At 47.0% G+C, this 18,353-nt stretch overlaps 1 protein-coding gene across 1 annotated transcript in view; it reads right to left on the bottom strand.

Annotated features, from left to right (window-relative positions):
- Positions 1 to 16,838, bottom strand: part of cep120 (centrosomal protein 120) — a 97,377-nt gene extending 80,539 nt beyond the window's left edge. Inside the window, 5 exon segments of the mRNA XM_055633123.1 lie at positions 4,599 to 4,740; positions 5,706 to 5,757; positions 6,158 to 6,208; positions 14,421 to 14,577; positions 16,725 to 16,838. Of these exon segments, the coding sequence (XP_055489098.1) occupies positions 4,599 to 4,740; positions 5,706 to 5,757; positions 6,158 to 6,208; positions 14,421 to 14,577; positions 16,725 to 16,773 (451 nt within the window). The 5' untranslated portion in view covers positions 16,774 to 16,838.
- Between the last annotated feature and the right edge of the window lie 1,515 nt (positions 16,839 to 18,353).

Here is an 18,353-nt window from a genome sequence, read left to right as displayed (position 1 = left end):
CCGTTAAAATCTACGCTAAAAATCTTCCATTCCGAAAGCCGAAAAATTCTGAATTACGAAAAGTGTCTAGTCCCAAGGCTTTCGGATAAAAGGTTGTGCACCTGTACTAACGTAACAAGTAGTTTTTAATTGCCTATCCAGACCCTACAAGGCGTGACAATAACAGCTCAATCTGATCTAAATCTTCCTTTGTGTTTCTTGCTTATATATTAAAATCATGATACTTGCAGCTTCTGTGGAAACACTGCTCTCACCATATAACCATATAACAATTACAGCACGGAAACAGGCCATCTCGGCCCTACAAGTCCATGCCGAACAAATTTTTTCCCCTTAGTCCCACCTGCTTGCATTCGTACCATAACCCTCCATTCCCTTCTCATCCATATGCCTATCCAATTTATTTTTAAATGATACTAATGAACCTGCCTCCACCACTTCCACTGGGAGCTCATTCCACACCGCCACCACTCTCTGCGTAAAGAAGTTCCCCCCTCATATTACCCCTAAACTTCTGTCCCTTAATTCTGAAGTCATGTCCTCTTGTTTGAATCTTCCCTATTCTCAAAGGGAAAAGCTTGTCCACATCAACTCTGTCTATCCCTCTCATCATTTTAAAGACCTCTATCAGGTCCCCCCTTAACCTTCTGCGCTCCAGAGAATAAAGACCTAACTTATTCAACCTATCTCTGTAACTTAGTTGTTGAAACCCAGGCAACATTCTAGTAAATCTCCTCTGTACTCTCTCTATTTTGTTGACATCCTTCCTATAATTGGGCGACCAAAATTGTACACCATACTCCAGATTTGGTCTCACCAGTGCCTTGTACAATTTTAACATTACATCCCAGCTTCTATACTCAATGCTCTGATTTATAAAGGCTAGCATACCAAAAGCTTTCTTTACCACCCTATCTATATGAGATTCCACCTTCAAGGAACTATGCACGGTTATACCCAGATCCCTCTGTTCAACTGTATTCTTCAATTCCCTACCATTTACCATGTACGTCCTATTTTGATTTGTCCTACCAAGGTGTAGCACCTCACATTTATCAGCATTAAACTCCATCTGCCATCTTTCAGCCCATTTTTCCAAATGGCCTAAATCACTCTGTAGACTTTGGAAATCCTCTTCATTATCCACAACACCCCCTATCTTGGTATCATCTGCATACTTACTAATCCAATTTACCACACCTTCATCCAGATCATTGATGTACATGACAAACAACAAAGGACCCAACACAGATCCCTGAGGCACCCCACTAGTCACCTGCCTCCAACCCGATAAACAGCCATCCACCATTACCCTCTGGCTTCTCCCATTCAGCCACTGTTGAATCCATCTTGCTATTCCTGCATTTATACCCAACAGTTGAACCTTCTTAACCAACCTTCCATGAGGAACCTTGTCAAAGGCCTTACTAAAGTCCATATAGACAACATCCACTGCTTTACCCTCGTCAATTTCCCTAGTAACCTCTTCAAAAAATTCAAGAAGATTAGTCAAACATGACCTTCCAGGCACAAATCCATGTTGACTGTTCCTAATCAGACCCTGTTTATCTAGATGCTTATATATATTGTCTCTAAGTATCTTTTCCATTAATTTGCCCACCACTGAAGTCAAACTAACAGGTCTATAATTGCTAGGTTTACTCTTAGAACCCTTTTTAAACAATGGAACAACATGCGCAGTACGCCAATCCTCGGGGACTATTCCCGTTTCTAATGACATTTGAAATATTTCTGTCATAGCCCCGGCTATTTCTACACTAACTTCCCTCAACGTCCTAGGGAATATCCTGTCAGGACCTGGAGACTTATCCACTTTTATATTTTTCAAAAGTGTCAGTACTTCTTTTACTTTGAACCTCATAGTATCCATAGCTACTCTACTAGTTTCCCTTACCTCACATAATTCAATATCCTTCTCCTTGGTGAATACCGAAGAAAAAAAATTGTTCAATATCTCCCCCATCTCTTTTGGCTCTGCAGATAGCTGTCCACTCTGTCTCTCCAATGGACCAATTTTATCCCTCCTTATCCTTTTGCTATTAATATAGCTGTAGAAACCCTTTGGATTTACTTTCACCTTACTTGCCAAAGCAACCTCATATCTTCTTTTAGCTTTTCTAATTTCTTTCTTAAGATTCTTTTTACATTCTTTATACTCCTCAAGCACCTCATTTACTTCATGCTGCCTATAATTATTGTAGATCTCCCTCTTTTTCGAACAAGATGTCCAATTTCCCTTGAAAACCAGGGCTCTTTCCAATTTTTACTGTTTCCTTTCAACCGAACAGGAACATAAAGATTCTGTACTCTTAAAATTTCCCCTTTAAATGTCCTCCATTTCTCTTCTACGTCTTTCCCATAAAACAAAATGTCCCAGTTCACTCCTTTTAAATCATCTCGCATCGCATCAAAGTTAGCCTTTCTCCAATCAAAAATCTCAACCCTAGGTCCAGTTCTGACCCTCTCCATAGTTATATTGAAACTAATGGTATTGTGATCACTGGACCCGAAGTGCTCCCCAACGCATACCTCCGCCACCTGTCCAGTCTCATTTCCTAACAGGAGGTCCAGCACTGCCCCTCCTCTAGTAGGTACCTCTATGTATTGCTGCAAAAAACTATCCTGCACACATTTTACAAACTCCAACCCATCCAGCCCATTTACAGAATGTGTTTCCCAGTCTATGTGTGGAAAGTTGAAATCTCCGACAATCACTACCTTGTGCTTACTACTAATCTCTGCTATCTCCTTACATATTTGCTCTTCCAATTGTCACTGGCGGAGAGAAACCATTGAAGGTTTGCTAACACTTCTTCGTCAGTCCCTCAACATTGAGAATGACTGTTCACATGCCATTCTGAAATGTGACAGATTCTTGGGCAGCTATTCCACACCATCTACCACTTGACCTTAACAATGCAATGTCTTGACACAAAGGCAAAGAGGTCCTAATCTCTGTTGCACAGACGTAGCAAATATATGCAGAGATCCACATATATAAAATTGTGCCCACAACCTTTACCTCTGCCCATCTTTCACATCCTCCCCAACGTTTATTGCTTGCAATCTATTCCTATTCCTTAAGCAACACCCCCCCCCCCCCCAATCTTGCCCACCCTCTTCGAGCCCTCGCTAAATCCAGACGGCCATACAATCTCCAGCAGCTGGCCATTTGCTAGTCAGGAATGAAGCCACCAGCCTCTTCAAAGCCACTCCCTAACAGCCAGGCAAACATTGATAGATCATGGTCTTGCTGTACTCTGTGGACAGGTTGGTGGATCCAGTCTGTGGAAATGATAGCATCTCACTCTGCTGCAATCATCATAGCTGATACAACAAATCTGAATGCATAAGATCTTAAGTGATTGTAGTAGAATTGGGCCATTCGGCCCATCACATCTACTCCGCCAATCAATTATGGCTGATATCTCTCCCTCCAAACCCCATTCTCCTGCCATCTCCCCATAACCTCGGACACCTGCACTAATCAAGAAGTGCAAAGTTTCGTTCCTATCGGTTGGATGTCGTAAAAATTAACGCGGTTTAAAAATCTTAAAAACCCCACGTGCGCAGATCGATCTCTTCTCCTGCCAGTCAGTGCAACGCGGGTTAGTCCCTTCTCGTCACTCCCCGGGACGGTCCGCCCTATCCTGCGCCATCGCGTCTTTACTGTTGCTGAGGGTGGCCGGCGGAGGTTTCCAACCGGACTTGGAGGAGCCCGAAGCAGCCCAACCCCGCCCCAAGCAGCAGCCCAGCATCGGAGAACTGACCCAACCCAGCGTGGGAGACCCAGCCCAGCACGGAGTCGGAGATGTCGCCAAACGGAAAGCAGACTCTGATCCCGGTGGAGAACGACCAGCGCCCACTGTGAATCCCCATCTCACCGCCAATTCCAGCCACTACCCCTCTGGTCCCCCTCGCTGGCTCCTCCCCTCTCCGCCGTGATGCCCCCCTCTCCCCCATGGCTCTTCCATCTTTTCTCCGCGGTCACCCCCCCCACCCCTCTCCACCACAACTCCCCCCCCCCCCCCCCTAACCCCACACACACACCCCCCCATTCACACCGTCCCCACACCCCCTTCCTCTCCCCACAACCTCCCCCCTGCCCCACAACACACACACACCCCCCCCACACCGCACCTGGCCACATACACACCTCCCCCACACCCACCCTCTCGCCACCCCCCCCCCCCCCCCCCCCCCCACCCCCCCCCCCCCCCCCCCCACACCCCTCCTCCCATCCCACTCCACTTCCCTCCCCACCCACACATGAAGTGGAGGGGGAGGGAGTGCTCGGGGATGAGGGGAAATGAGCCGCGCCTGCGCAGTAAGGGGCAATGGGTGATTGGTAGAATATTGGGTTGGGGGAACGGGTTGCGTTGGGGGAACAGGTGAGTGGTGGAATATTGCGTTGGGGAATGGATTGCGTTGGGGGACCAGGCCTGTGAGACTGGGACCCAACGGGTCTCACTTAGTCTAATATCAACATAATAACATGGACAGACCGAGTAAATCTGTTTCCTAACTGTGTCTTCATTTCGATGAGAACACTATGAACTACAAACAAATACACCCACCTTTTCCTTCCCTTGGTGGTGCCTCTCTAGCTTTAAAGGCTTCCACATGTGGTTTAGCATCAGTCTCCAAGACAATGCCAATCTTGATTTCGGGCTTACTTTTTGTGTACTTGCTACTGAGCAAGGAATACCATTTAAGAGCCTAAGATAAATGTTTCAAATTATGAAATTTGCAGTGGGAACAGATGCAGCATTTAAGATTTTACAGAAAGCATCTTGATAGATATACATTAACATAGCAGCTTTTTAATAAAAAATACTAATACAGCAAATAAAATAACTTTATACTTTACAAAAATAATTAAGTTTATCTTATTTTCACAATTTGGTGCTGTGATTACCTCACACGTCCCCAAGATGTGCGAGTTGGTAGATTATTTGGCCATTAAAATGTCTCTCATGAGTGGTAGAATCTGGAAGGAATTCATGAGAATGTGGGGAGAATAAAAAATGGAGCTAATGTAGCATTAGCACCAAGTTCAGGCACAGCTATTTTCCGAGAACCATCGTTCTTATACTGACCTACACAACCCTGATCTTACCTTAGCAGGGGAATACCAAAGACCACTTCTAGCACCGCTATGGACTTGTCTTCCAATTGTGTTTTGCTGAAATGTATTTTTGTTTGAGGTCTTTTTCTGTCCACAGTCCTTTAGAATTTGTGTGATTTAAGTATAATTTGTCTTTGCGTGCTGTTTGACTCCATGTCTGTGCTACTGTCGCCAGCACCTATACTGCATTATACTTGAGTATATACAATTAATGACTTGACTTTACAGCTAGCTTGTGCAATTCAACAGATAATTTTAATGCCATTTAAAAAATTGAAGCTAAGCTTTTTTCAAGAAAAGAAATTACATGCTGTTTCAATCTTACTGTATGTAATTTCAGTTTTGTACACATGGTCAAGTAGAGTTTGTCACATGTACAGTCTGGTGAAGTACAGGTGCCATGATAAATCTTGCTTGCAGCAGCATCACAGGCACATAGATTCAGACAAATACACAAAAACAAATTATACATATATGACACAAAATTTCTACGACTGCAAAATAACAAGACATCAGTGCAATATCATATTCAGCAACTACTAAATTTCTTGCTAACCTCATCTGTTCCAAGGAAAAACTGAACTTTTCCAATTGACTTCTTCAAATATCTGTAATAAACCACATTTGTTGAGTATTTTATGTAATTAAATCAGTAACTACAATGAATCACTGTTAAATAGAAAGGATAAATATTAATTCAGAGCTGGATATTTAATTAGGAATAAGGCTTGGCTACAATATTTAGAACTACACCGGGTTCATGTGCTCGGCACCTTACCCGGAGAAATTTCCATTGGACAATTTCCAACTGAACTGCGCAGAACGAGTTGGTTATATTCAAAGTTCCTAACTGATTGAACCTATCATAAAGTGCAGTTTTTTTTGGGGAAAAAATCATCACTATTAATATAAAAATACCAGATGACTAATCAACCCAAGATGTGTAAACACACATTGAAATTTCCTTGTACCTTAAATTTAAAAAAGAAACGTAACATACCTGCTTACCCTCTTGAACAGACCTCAGATCCAAAATGATGTAACCTACCGACTCCTTCGCTGTTGAAAAAGAATCAATTGCATAACAATACACCTTGATGGGTGTTCGTTGTAACCTACAAGAGAGACATACATCAATTAAAATACATAGATTTCGAGCAATGCATACGGATGAAACACCACCAACTGAACACCAGTTTGGTTATTCAGAGATGGTTCCAAGATTTTCCTCAGTCATGGCATCATAGGTACACAAGATGAAGGTGACAAGTTATGTTGCAGTTGTGCAAGAAGTTGTTGTGGCTGCACTTGAGTATTGTGTTCAGGTGACCCTGTTATAGGAAAGATGCCGTTCAGATGGAAGCAAGGCAGTAAGGATCTACGAGGATGTTGCTAGGACATGTGAGAGTACGTTTTATGGAGAGGTTGGGCAGGCTGACTATATTCCACAGAGTGTAGGAGACCGAGGGTGATTTTATAGAGGTTAAAAATTACAAGTGTGATAGATAGGGTCAATGCACGCAATCCTTTTCCCAGGGTTGGGCAAATAAAGAACTAGAATCCATAGGGTCATGGTTAGAGGGGAAACATTTAATAGGAACTAAGTGGGACCTGTTGGGTCCCAGCATCACCCGGGAGGGCTGGTCCTCCAACACAATATTCCACCTCTCCACCAATTCCAATATTGGTGGCCAGTGGGGGGGGGTGGGGCGCTTTCTGGAGAGCTAGTATTGGTGTTGTGTGCTGAGGGGACTAGTTTCCAGAGGGCTAATGTGGACATTGTGGGCCGAATGGATTCTTGGGCTGGTGGCGCAGTCACTCAAGCCTGTTGTGCTGGCCAAAAATGACAGCCATACGTGGCAGCGTGTTTTCTAAAATCAACATAAAGCGCAAACAGGAAGTCGTCAAGATTAGACTTTTAATTATATAGAAGGCAAGGCAACGTTAATTAGGCGAGGCAGCTTTAATTAGGCGAGGCAGCTTTAATTAGGCGAGGCAGCTTTAATTAGGCGAGGCAGCTTTAATTAGGCGACGCAGCTTTAATTAGGCGAGACTGCTTCAAACCAAAGGCAAGGCAGCTTTCGCACTTTCAAACCAAAGGCAACGCAGCTTTAGGACTTTCAAACCAAAGGCAACGCAGCTTTAGTACTTTCAAACTGTAGATTGGCTACAGCATGTTAGCCAATTAGAATGATTAGTAATTATAACCCCGTCTAATTATAACATTCATAGTGTAAGATCCTACCCACTGTCTACCAGTGTAGCAGTAGCAGTGTGAACGTGTGATGACCTACTTTGTAGTTGATGACCTGAACAATAAAGATGCTTGTGTTTCAACCCGTGTGAGTTTGAGCTATTTACATGGTGTCAGATTATCGGGTCTACCCCGCATCTGTTTACCGCAATTTATTTTGTTTACCAGTTTTTTTTAAATTTGGGGATATGGCTAACTCTTGTCGAAAGCCTAGCCCGCTTGTGTTTGATTCTGATATCGCCGAGCGATGGCAAATGTTTGAGAAGGACTACTCTCATTATATCCGCACGTTCACCGATGATTTGAAGGCTTCGGAGGCTATGATTCGCGCTGACTCGTTCGAATTTGCACCTGCTCAACTGGATGTGAATGGACAGGTATTGGTGCCAGCAGAATCTATAGACAACTCCATGGTGTTGCAGAGAAAGTTTAAAGAATTGTGCGACCTGCCTTCTAACAGAATCCTTGAGAGAACAAGATTTTTTGCACGAGTGCAACAGGCTGATGAGTCTGTGGAACGATTCATCAGTGACCTGAGACACATCAGCTTTCGATGCAGATTTGGTGACCTAACAAATGAGCTAGTTCGAGATAAAATTGTGGGAGGAATGAGCGACCGAAAGCTGCGAGCTGAACTGCTACGGAATGCAAAATTGACTTTAGAGCAGGCTATTCATGCTTGTCGGATGGCTGAGACTGTTGCACCACTGGCTGATTTTGATAGCGCGAATCCTAATCAACAGTTAAATGTGAATTTGGCTAGTTACTCTCCGCAAAGATTTCTCAATGTGTCCAGCAAAGTTCAGAACATGCCTAAACACGGGGTGCACAAACTGTAACTATTTCCACCCCAGGGGGCACCAATTTTGTGTGGCCCATGGGAAAGTATGTCATAATTGCAAAAACCTCAACCACTTTGCAAATTGTTGTCGATCTAGTGGTACAGCTCCAAGCACGAAGCTGCACCCGATCCAACAAGACCCATCAGATTCAGATTCCCATGAACACGACGAGTCACGGGAACGACTCTGATAACACAGACCCTGAGTCGACCGTACTTTCCCCAAGCCTGCGCACCCCAGGCAAAGTCACTGATCCTGCTGTGACCATGATAATCAATAACAAACCTCTGATCATCAAAGTCGATAACGGCGCCCGCGTGAACGTCATGTCACTCAAAGTGTTCAACAAGATAAGAACCATTGAGCTCATGAAAAAAGACTCCTCCACTTTACATGCTTACGGAGGGGAAATTCTTCACCCGGTCGTGTTCTAAAAACTTGTGCGGACCAACTGGCTGGAGTTTTTACAGACATTTTCAGTCTCTCACTTCTGAGGTTACCACCTGCTTTAAAAGGACATCAATTATACCGGTGCCCAAGAAGAGCAAGGTGATGTGCCTCAATGGCTATCGACCAGCGGCACTAACATCGTTGGTGATGAAGTGCTTTGAGAGGTTGATCATGGCGCAAATCAACTCCTACCTCGACAAAGACCTGGATCCACTGCAGTTCGCCTACCGCAGTGGATGCAATCTCGCTGGCTCTCCACGGCTCTGGACCAGTTGGACAACAAAAACTCATATGTTAGGCTGTTAATCATTGATTACAGCTCGGCATTTAATACAATCATCCCCTCCAAGCAGGTTACCAAACTCGCAGAACTGGGTCTCTGCGCATCCCTCTGCAATTGGATCCTCGACTTCCTCATTCACAGACTGTTCGAATTGGTGGAAAGGTGTCAGTTTCAATAACATTCAGCATGGTGCACCCCAAGGCTGCGTGCTCAGCTCCCTGCTGCACTCACTCTATACTCATGAATGCGTAGCTGGTCATAGTGCAAACTCCATCATCAAGTTCGCTGACGACACCAATGTTGTGGGACGTCAGAATATAGAAGAGAGATCGACCGACTGACCAAATGGTGCCAGCACAATAACCTGGCCCTCAACACCAGCAAAACCAAGGAACTGATTGTGGACTTTGGAAGAGGTGGGATGGGGACCCACAGTCCCGCTTATATCAACAGATCAATGGTGGAAAGGGTTAAGAGCTTCAAATCCCTGGGCGTGCACATCTCTGAAGATCTCTCCTGGTCCGAGATACCTGATGCAATTATAAAGAAAGCACATCAGCGCCTCTACTTCCTGAGAAGATTACGGAGAGTCAATATGTCAAGGAGGACTCTCTCTAACTTCTACAGGTGCACAGTAGAGAGCATGCTGACCAGTTGCATCATGGCTTGGTTCAGCAACTTGAGCGCCGAGGAGCGGAAAAGACTACAAAGAGTAGTAAACAATGCCCAGTCCATCATCGGCTCTGACCTCCCTACCATCGAGGGGATCTATCGCAGTCGCTGCCTCAAAAAGGCTAGCAGCATCATCAAGGACCCACACCATACTGGCCACACATTCATCTCCCTGCTACCTTCAAGTAGAAGGTACAGGAACCTGAAGACTGCAACGTCCAGATTCAGGAATAGCTTCTTCCCCACAGCCATCAGGCTATTGAGTTTAATAAACTCAAACAAAACTCTAAACATTAATAGCCCATTATCTGTTTTATTTATTCATGCGAGTCTATATTTATATAACGGTATATGGACACACTGATCTGTTCTGTATTCATGCCTACTATATTCTGTAGTGCTGAAGCAAAGCAAGAATTTCATTGTCCTATCTGGAACACATGACAATAAACTCTCTTGAATCTTGAATGAACTTAAACGCATGGTCTCCATTGGAGTCCTCGCCAAAGTCAGCAAGCCCTCCGATTGGGTTTCCACCATGGTTGTCACCACAAAGAAAGACAAGGAGTTATGCATCTGCATCAATCCTAAAGATTTGAATACAGCAATTAAACGGCAACACTACCCCATCAGGACCATCAAAGACGTTGCAGCACAAATCGGTAACGCAACGGTCTTCTCAGTCTTGTATACCAAAAACTCTGGCAAATTCCGTTAGACCGTGCCTCATTGGCATTAACAACATTCGCCACCCCGTTCGGACGTTACCGTTTCCTAAGAATGCCCTTTCGCATCAACTCTGCCAGCGAAGTTTTCCAGCGTGCAATGGAACAACTGTTTGCAGAATTCCCCTGTGCCATCATAGTTGACAATATCCTAGTTGATGGCCGTGATGCCACTGAGCACGATGCAAACCTAAGTAAAGTACTGGATCGTGCCAGAGACATTAATTTAAAACTGAACCCACTGAAGTCCATGTCTACAAAGCCCTCAATGGGCTTGCCCCCACCTACATAAAAAGTCTTCTCACCCACCACTCCACTTCCAGGCCCCTCAGATCGGCCGACTTGGGGTTGCTGAATATCCCACGGTCTAGGCATAAGCTCAGGGGCGACCGCGCCTTTGCGGTTGCAGCCCCTAGACTGTGGAACAGCATCCCCTTTCCCATCAGAACTGCCCCCTCCATCGACTCTTTTAAGTCAAGACTAAAGACTTATCTATACTCCCAAGCCTTTCCTGACGTCCTCTGAGTGAGGGCTACATGTATATATGTATGTAGTCTGTTTTGTTGTGCTATTCTTATAACAAATGTAAAGCACTTTGGCCAACGAGAGTTGTTTTTTAAATGTGCTATATAAATAAATGTGACTTGACTTGACTTGAAGTGCAAGTTCAGGGTTCCCGAAGTCACTTACGTAGGTCAAGTGTTCACCAGCAATGCGCTGAAACCAGATCCGCTGAAGACTGCAGCAATCAACTAGCTGCCGGTACCAACTGACGTCACCAGCCTGCAACGATTTCTAGGCATGGTCAACTACCTAGAAAAGTTTATCCCCAATCTCAGCGAATTGTCAGCGCCCCTGCGTCAACTAACCCACAAGGACAACACCTGGCCCTGGTACCCAAACCACCAGCGAGCTTTTGAGACTTTAAAACTACAGCTCGCCAGTGCACCCACTCTGTCCTACTTTAATTTCAACCTGCCAGATACCATCACCTGCGACGCACCCCAGTATGAACTAGGCGCTGCATGTTGCAGACCCCTTTCAACCGCGATGTCATGCCAGTATCCTTCACTTCAAGAACACCAACGGATACCAAACAGCGCTATGCCCAGGTAGAGAAAGAATTGCTTGCCTTGGTTTTTGCCGCTTCCAAATTTATAAACTTCATTTTCGGCAAAACTTTCACGGTAGAAACTGACCACCAACCGTTGGTCACAATCCTGAGCAAACCGATCCATGCAGCCCCAGCAAGACTTCAAGGCATGATGATGCAGCTACAACGGTTCGACTTCCGCATTGTCGACAAAAAAGGTAAAGACATGCACATCGCAGACACCCCTCCCTACCTTGGTCGTCCGTGGCTTCTGATATCTTCGAGTTGGTTCGAAAATAATTTTCTACCAACCATCTCCTCTGAAATAGTTATCCAGAAACTCCAGCAGCACTTCTCCATACATGGCATTCCAGCTCGCCTTCAGACTGACAACGGGACTCAATTTAACAGCCAGAAGTTCAAAGACGTTGCTAAGTGCTAGAACTTTAAACATGTCACCAGCAGCCCAGAGTACCCACAGTCCAATGGACTTGCCGAACGCGCTGTTCGCAGTGCTAAACAACTTATGAAACGCTCCTTCCTGGCAAAATCTGACGTCTACCTAGACCTGTTGAACCCGAGGAACATTGCTGGGGACAGTGCTTCCAGCCCAACGACTGATGTCCCGGCTAACAAGACCTCCTCTGCCCGTGACACAGGATCACTTAAAGCCTACGTTTTTGTGCCCCACTGTAATTCAAACGTGCGTACAATCCAATCGTGACGCGCAGAAACGTGCCTACGACAAGACCAGCAAACCACAAGCCACCGATCCAAGGCCAAGTGGTTTGTTTGCAGACGGACAAAGGACATACCAAACTGGGGTTCGTCCATGGCCCTGCGAAGGAGCCACGCTCCTACCTTGACGATGTCGGCAGCACCATCTACAGTTGCAACCGTCAACACCTCCTTGCAGTGAAGGAATGACGTCCGGCGCTCCAGGGTCCTGACGCCTCTCCACTGAACCATAAAGTGATCGCCATTCCAGTGTCTGCAGCTGCTGTCTCGCACCACTCAACACGTCAATCTGCACCCCCTTCTCCCTTTGTAACCGGTTCACCGGTACACCCACGACGGCCTTCCTCTACGGTGTCTCCCCAGAGCCTTATTGGCTTGCCCAAACGTGCCCTAAACCTTTCGGAAGAAAAGGTTGATGAGGCAGTTCCCTACCGTACAAGGACCGGGCGGGTTAGTAAGCTGCCTGTTAGATACGGCGACTACGTTTAACCTCATTATTATGGGGCACGGTGGAGTCTGTACTCACGTACTGCATAAATACGTGGTACTCCACCTGCAACTGTTCGGACAGGAAGGCTCTGCAGAGGGTAGTGAGGGGAGCAGAGAGGATCATTGGCGTCTCCCTACCCTCGGTACAAGAACTGTTCCAGAGCCGCTGTCTGAAGAAAGCACAGAGAATTGCCAAGGACAAACTGCACCCCCTCCACGCACACCTGGATCTCCTGCCATCAGGCAAGAGATATCGTAGCATCAAAGCCCGGACTACGAGGCTGCTAAACAGCTTCCTACCACAGGCTGTGAGGCTGCTAAACAGTCACTCTGCACCCACAGTCACTTGACTTGACTCTGCGGCTGGCACGGACACTTTAATACTGGCACTGGCCACTCAAATCAGCGGCCCCGGACATTTTTTATGATTGGTTTATTGAATTTTAACATTGTGTTTTTTTTTACCTGCTTTTAACTATTTATACTGTTCCATCAGGGACTGGATTGTTTTTAAGTGTTATTATGTGTGAAGTGTTTAAATTTCATGTGCGATGCTCCGCTATTCACTGGGAAACGTCTTTTCATTTTGCACTGTAACAACTGTTGCTTGCAAGATGACAATAAAGGTTGATTGATTGATTGATTGATTAGATGTGGCATTTTGCATTTAACAACTTATTTACTGAACGTACTGATAACGCTTGATCTACTTTTCATTTATAGAAGAGATGTAGATTGGCTATAGCATATGTCAATTAGAATGCTTAGTAATTATAACCCTGCCTAATTATAACATTCATAGTGCAAGATCCTACCCGCTGTCTACCAGTTAGAGTAGCAGTGTGAACGTGTGATGACCTGCTGTGTAGTTGATGACCTGAACAATAACGATGCTTGTGTTTCAACCCGTGTGAGTTTGAGCTCTTTACACAAACCAAAGGCAACACAGCTTTAGCACTTTTAAACCAAAGTCAACACAGCTTCAGCACTTTCAAACCAAAGGCAACACAGCTTTAGCACTTTCAAACCAAAACACACTTTTGCATTTTCAAACTACATTTTCAAACCACATTAAGGGCACTGACAGGTCAGTAAAGCCACTCATATTTTAGTGCACATGTGTTCAGTGTTATTCACAGCTCAGACTGAGAATTGCGACCTCTCGCTCCCCAATCTTGCAGAGAATTGAGGCGCCTCCACAATTCCGGGTTTTATAGTCCCTCCGGGAGGGGCGTGGCCTTAAGGAGAGAGAATCTCAACATTTTTTTAAACACAAATAACTCTTTTATTTTTCAACGATGGGAAAAATCCTCTTGTCCTGCACAGCGGAGGGGGACTGAGTAAGATGGCCAAAAATTAAAGCCGTAAGTGGCAGCGTTTTTTCTAAAATCAACATACAGTGCACCAGGAAGTGGTGAAGATGAGACTTTTAGTAATATAGATAATGGCATTGTTTCCACAAGGGATAGCACAGGTCCACCTCCAAATGTCTGACGTCTCCTTTAATCAGGACATAATTACAAGAGCGCAGTTGAAATCCCCCTCAAAAGGATGGGTCAAACATAGGTAAATGAGACTGAGATGGGCATTTTGTTCATCATGGACGAGTTGGGCTGAAAGGGGATGTTTCCACGTTATATGACTGTGAGTTTTTACCTCCTGCACAATGCACATGTCAGTCGGCATAAGTGAGAAACAATTTCCCCTTTTATTTATTCTATGTACCTGTGCTGATACAATGATCTTCTGTCAAGTTCCCAGGCAAGTTCCGTAACAAAGTCAGGCTGACTTTTATGGTCAACTGGGTCTGTGGCCAGTAACTCTCCATCAAACCGGGCTTCAACAACAATTTTGTGTCGATGACGTTTTGGAAAATACCGTCCTAATACAAAAAATCAATAGGAACAAAGTTACAAGATTACTCGATTTGTATTTCCTAAATAATACAAACATTTTGAGCTTGTGGATCAAATTTTAATTTGCAGCTTGGCTATATTTGATTGGATCTCCTTGGAAACCAGCAACATTGTGAAACAAATTAGAAAAAGATAAAAGCCTTTTGATCACTGAAAAAAATGTGAATACAACTAGAAACTGAATTAGACTGTTCAAATTGATTTCACAATGAATCTTTACAAATAGTAAGGTAGGAGTCGCATCAATACAGCAACTTAAACACAGGACAAATAAAAAGTTGTCTAAGTTACAGAAATATCCAGTCCTGCCACAATGAAAAGATATGATATTCATGTAGAGGCAGTCCAAGTGCACGGCATCTTATCCGGAGAAATTTCCATTGGACAATTTCTCTCAAAACGTCAGAAAAGTCCCAGATCATAAATGAAAAGCAAAGTTATGGAGTAACTCAGCAGGTCAGGCAGGATTGGTGGAAGGAATGGACAGGCAACACTTCAAGTCAGGATTATCCTTCATCTGAAGTAGGGTCCGAAACCAAAATGTCATCAGTCCATTCCGTATTGATGCTGCCTGACTCGCTGAGTTACTCAAGCACTTTGTGTTTTACTCAATATTCTAACATCTGCAGTTCCTTACACCTCCTAAACCCCTCCACATGCTTTTATCATAACTTATTTAATTGAAGTCATAATTAAACCAATGTAATACTGTTTCTAGTTATTAAACACGTTAAAAATATTATTACTTGATTGAAAAATGTTTTTAAAATACATTTGGAAGCTTGTGTACTGCTGGATTTCCACAACGTAAGGTGAATCATAATCACTGTTAAATCCACCCACTCTCCAACTAAAACTGTCATTTCTATTATTATCAGTGTATTGTGGCTATACTAGTTACAGTGGAGGGAGGGGGAATAGGAAGAAGGTATCCAGGGACCCAGAGATGAGAGCATTTGGGGGGGGGGGGGGGGGGGGGGGGGGGGGGACTGAAGCTCGGGAGTAAGGGGTGTTTGTCATGTAGGAGATGAACCTAGACTGCGAGGAGTAAGGGATCATGCGGGGAGAGGAACCGAGGCTGGGGATCGAGGGGTCAGTGTGGGGGGTGAGGGGGTGAGTGTGTGGGGGCGAGGGGTCAGTGTGGGAATCGAGGGGTCAGTGTGGGGATCAAGGGGTCAGTGTGGGGGGTGAGGGGTGAGTGTGGGGGGCGAGGGGGTGAGTGTGGGGGGCGAGGGGTCAGTGTGGGGGGCGAGGGGGGTCAGTGTGGGGGGCGAGGGGTCAGTGTGGGGGGGGAGGGGTCAGTGTGGGGGCGGGGGTCAGGGGTGGGGGGGGGGGGGGGGGCGAGGGGTCAGTGTGGGGGGCGAGGGGTGAGTGTGGGGGGCGAGGGGTCAGTGTGGGGGGCGAGGGGTGAGTGTGGGGGGCGAGGGGTCAGTGTGGGGGGGAGAGGGGTCAGTGTGGGGGGCGAGGGGTCAGTGTGGGGGGCGAGGGGTCAGAGGGGGCGAGGGGTCAGTGTGGGGGGGGGCGAGGGGTCAGTGTGGGGGGCGAGGGGTCAGTGTGGGGGGCGAGGGGTCAGTGTGGGGGGGCGAGGGGTCAGTGTGGGGGGCGAGGGGTCAGTGTGGGGGGCGAGGGGTCAGTGTGGGGGGGCGAGGGGTCAGTGTGGGGGGGGCGAGGGGTCAGTGTGGGGGGCGAGGGGGGGGGCAGTGTGGGGGGGGGAGGGGTCAGTGTGGGGGGGCGAGGGGTCAGTGTGGGGGGCGAGGGGTCAGTGTGGGGGGGCGAGGGGTCAGTGTGGGGGGGGCGAGGGGTCAGTGTGGGGGGGCGAGGGGTCAGTGTGGGGGGCGAGGGGTGAGTGTGTGGGGGGGGAGGGGTCAGTGTGGGGGGGGGGGGCGAGGGGTGAGTGTGGGGGGCGAGGGGGTCAGTGTGGGGGCGAGGGGGTCAGTGTGGGGGGCGAGGGGTCAGTGTGGGGGGCGAGGGGTCAGTGTGGGGGGCGAGGGGGCAGTGTGGGGGGCGAGGGGTGAGTGTGGGGGGGCGAGGGGTGAGTGTGTGGGGGGCGAGGGGTGTGGGGGGGGGAGGGGTCGGGCTTGTTGCTGTGTCCCTATCTCTCTCTCGTTCTCACCTTCCAGGATGGAGACGACGATGAGCATCTGCTCGGACCGGGAGCCCATGTCGCCGGGCGCAGTGAGTGCTGGTGCTGGTGCGGACGCAGTGGGTCCGGGTGCGGGCGCGGGCGCGGGCGGGTGGGCGGTGCCCGGCTCGAGCTCCGCACTCTGGCCCCTCCCACTCGCCGACTCCCCGCCGCCGCCACCTCCTTTGCCGCCTCTCCGTTCAAACGCATCAACTTCCGGCCCTAACGGCAGCCGCACGCGCACCCGCACGCACACGGCCGGAAGCTGCGTCACACGGCCCGCGGCGCCTCCCACCGGACCGTCAGTGCAGCGCGGCGCGGCGGCACCTCCCGGAGGTGGAGGAGGGAACTGCAGATCAAAGATTATAGAGGGTACACAATAATGCTGGAGAAACTCAGCGGGTGCAGCAGCATCTATGGAGCGAAGGAAATAGGCGACGTTTCGGGCCGAAACCCTTCTTCATTACAGAGGTATCTTTGCTGCAGATGCTGGTTCACACCGCACATAGACACAACATGCTGGAGTAGCTTTACTCAGCGATGATGAAAGGTATGCAAAGAAGTAAATCCGATGGATGAAGGCAATGTGGAGCCCACAATGGTCTATTGTTGGCTGTGGGGTAGATCACGAGTTATGCAGACAGTTAGACTCACCAGGGCGACAGTGAAATTCATACACAAAAATGCTGGAGAAACTCAGCGGGTGCAGCAGCATCTATGGAGCGAAGGAAATAGGGAGCGTATCGGGCCGAAACGTTGCCTATTTCCTTCGCTCCATAGATGCTGCTGCACCCGCTGAGTTTCTCCAGCATTTTTGTGTACCTTCGATTTTCCAGCATCTGCAGTTCCTTCTTAAACACAGTGAAATTAGTACGACGGTTCGGGAGGACGAGGGACAGGGACAGAGACAGAGAGAGAGGGGATGCAAGGGTTACTTGAAGTTAGATAAATCAATATTTATACCACCTGCTTGTAAGCTGCCCAAAGCAAAATATGAGGTGCTGTTCCTCCAAATTTGCATTTCCCTTTCCCCTGACTCAGTCTGAAAAAAGGTCTCAACACGAAACATCACCTTGTAGCGGCACCTGGTGATGGCTCTGGTTAGACAAACCCTATTCTGGATAGACTCGGCTTGTACTCGCTAGAATGCAGGGGTTGGAAGATTGTTCCCGATGTTGGGGAAGTCCAGAACAAGGGGTCACAGTTTAAGGATAAGGGGGAAATCTTTTAGGACCGAGTTGAGAAAAACATTTTTCACACAGAGAGTAGTGAATCTGTGGAATTCTCTGCCACAGAAGGTAGTTGAGGCCAATTCATTGGCTATATTTAAGATTGAGTTAAATGTGGCCCTTGTGGCTAAAGGGATCAGGGGGTATATAGTCAATAGTCAATAGTCTATTTAATTGTCATTTGGACCCCTGGAGGTCCAAATGAAATGCCGTTTCTGCAGCCATACATTACACACAAATAGACCCCAGACACAACATAATTACATTTTACATAAACATCCATCACATAGCTGTGATGGAAGGCCAAAAAAACTTATCTCTCCACTGCACTCTCTCCCCCCCGATGTCAGAGTCAAAGTCAAAGCCCCCGGCTGGCGATGGCGATTGTCCC

Source organism: Leucoraja erinacea, chromosome 3, assembly GCF_028641065.1.
Source record: "Leucoraja erinacea ecotype New England chromosome 3, Leri_hhj_1, whole genome shotgun sequence".
Classification (NCBI taxonomy): domain Eukaryota; kingdom Metazoa; phylum Chordata; class Chondrichthyes; order Rajiformes; family Rajidae; genus Leucoraja; species Leucoraja erinaceus.
Note: the sequence above shows the minus strand (reverse complement) of the source record. Positions and strands in the feature narration are given on the sequence as shown.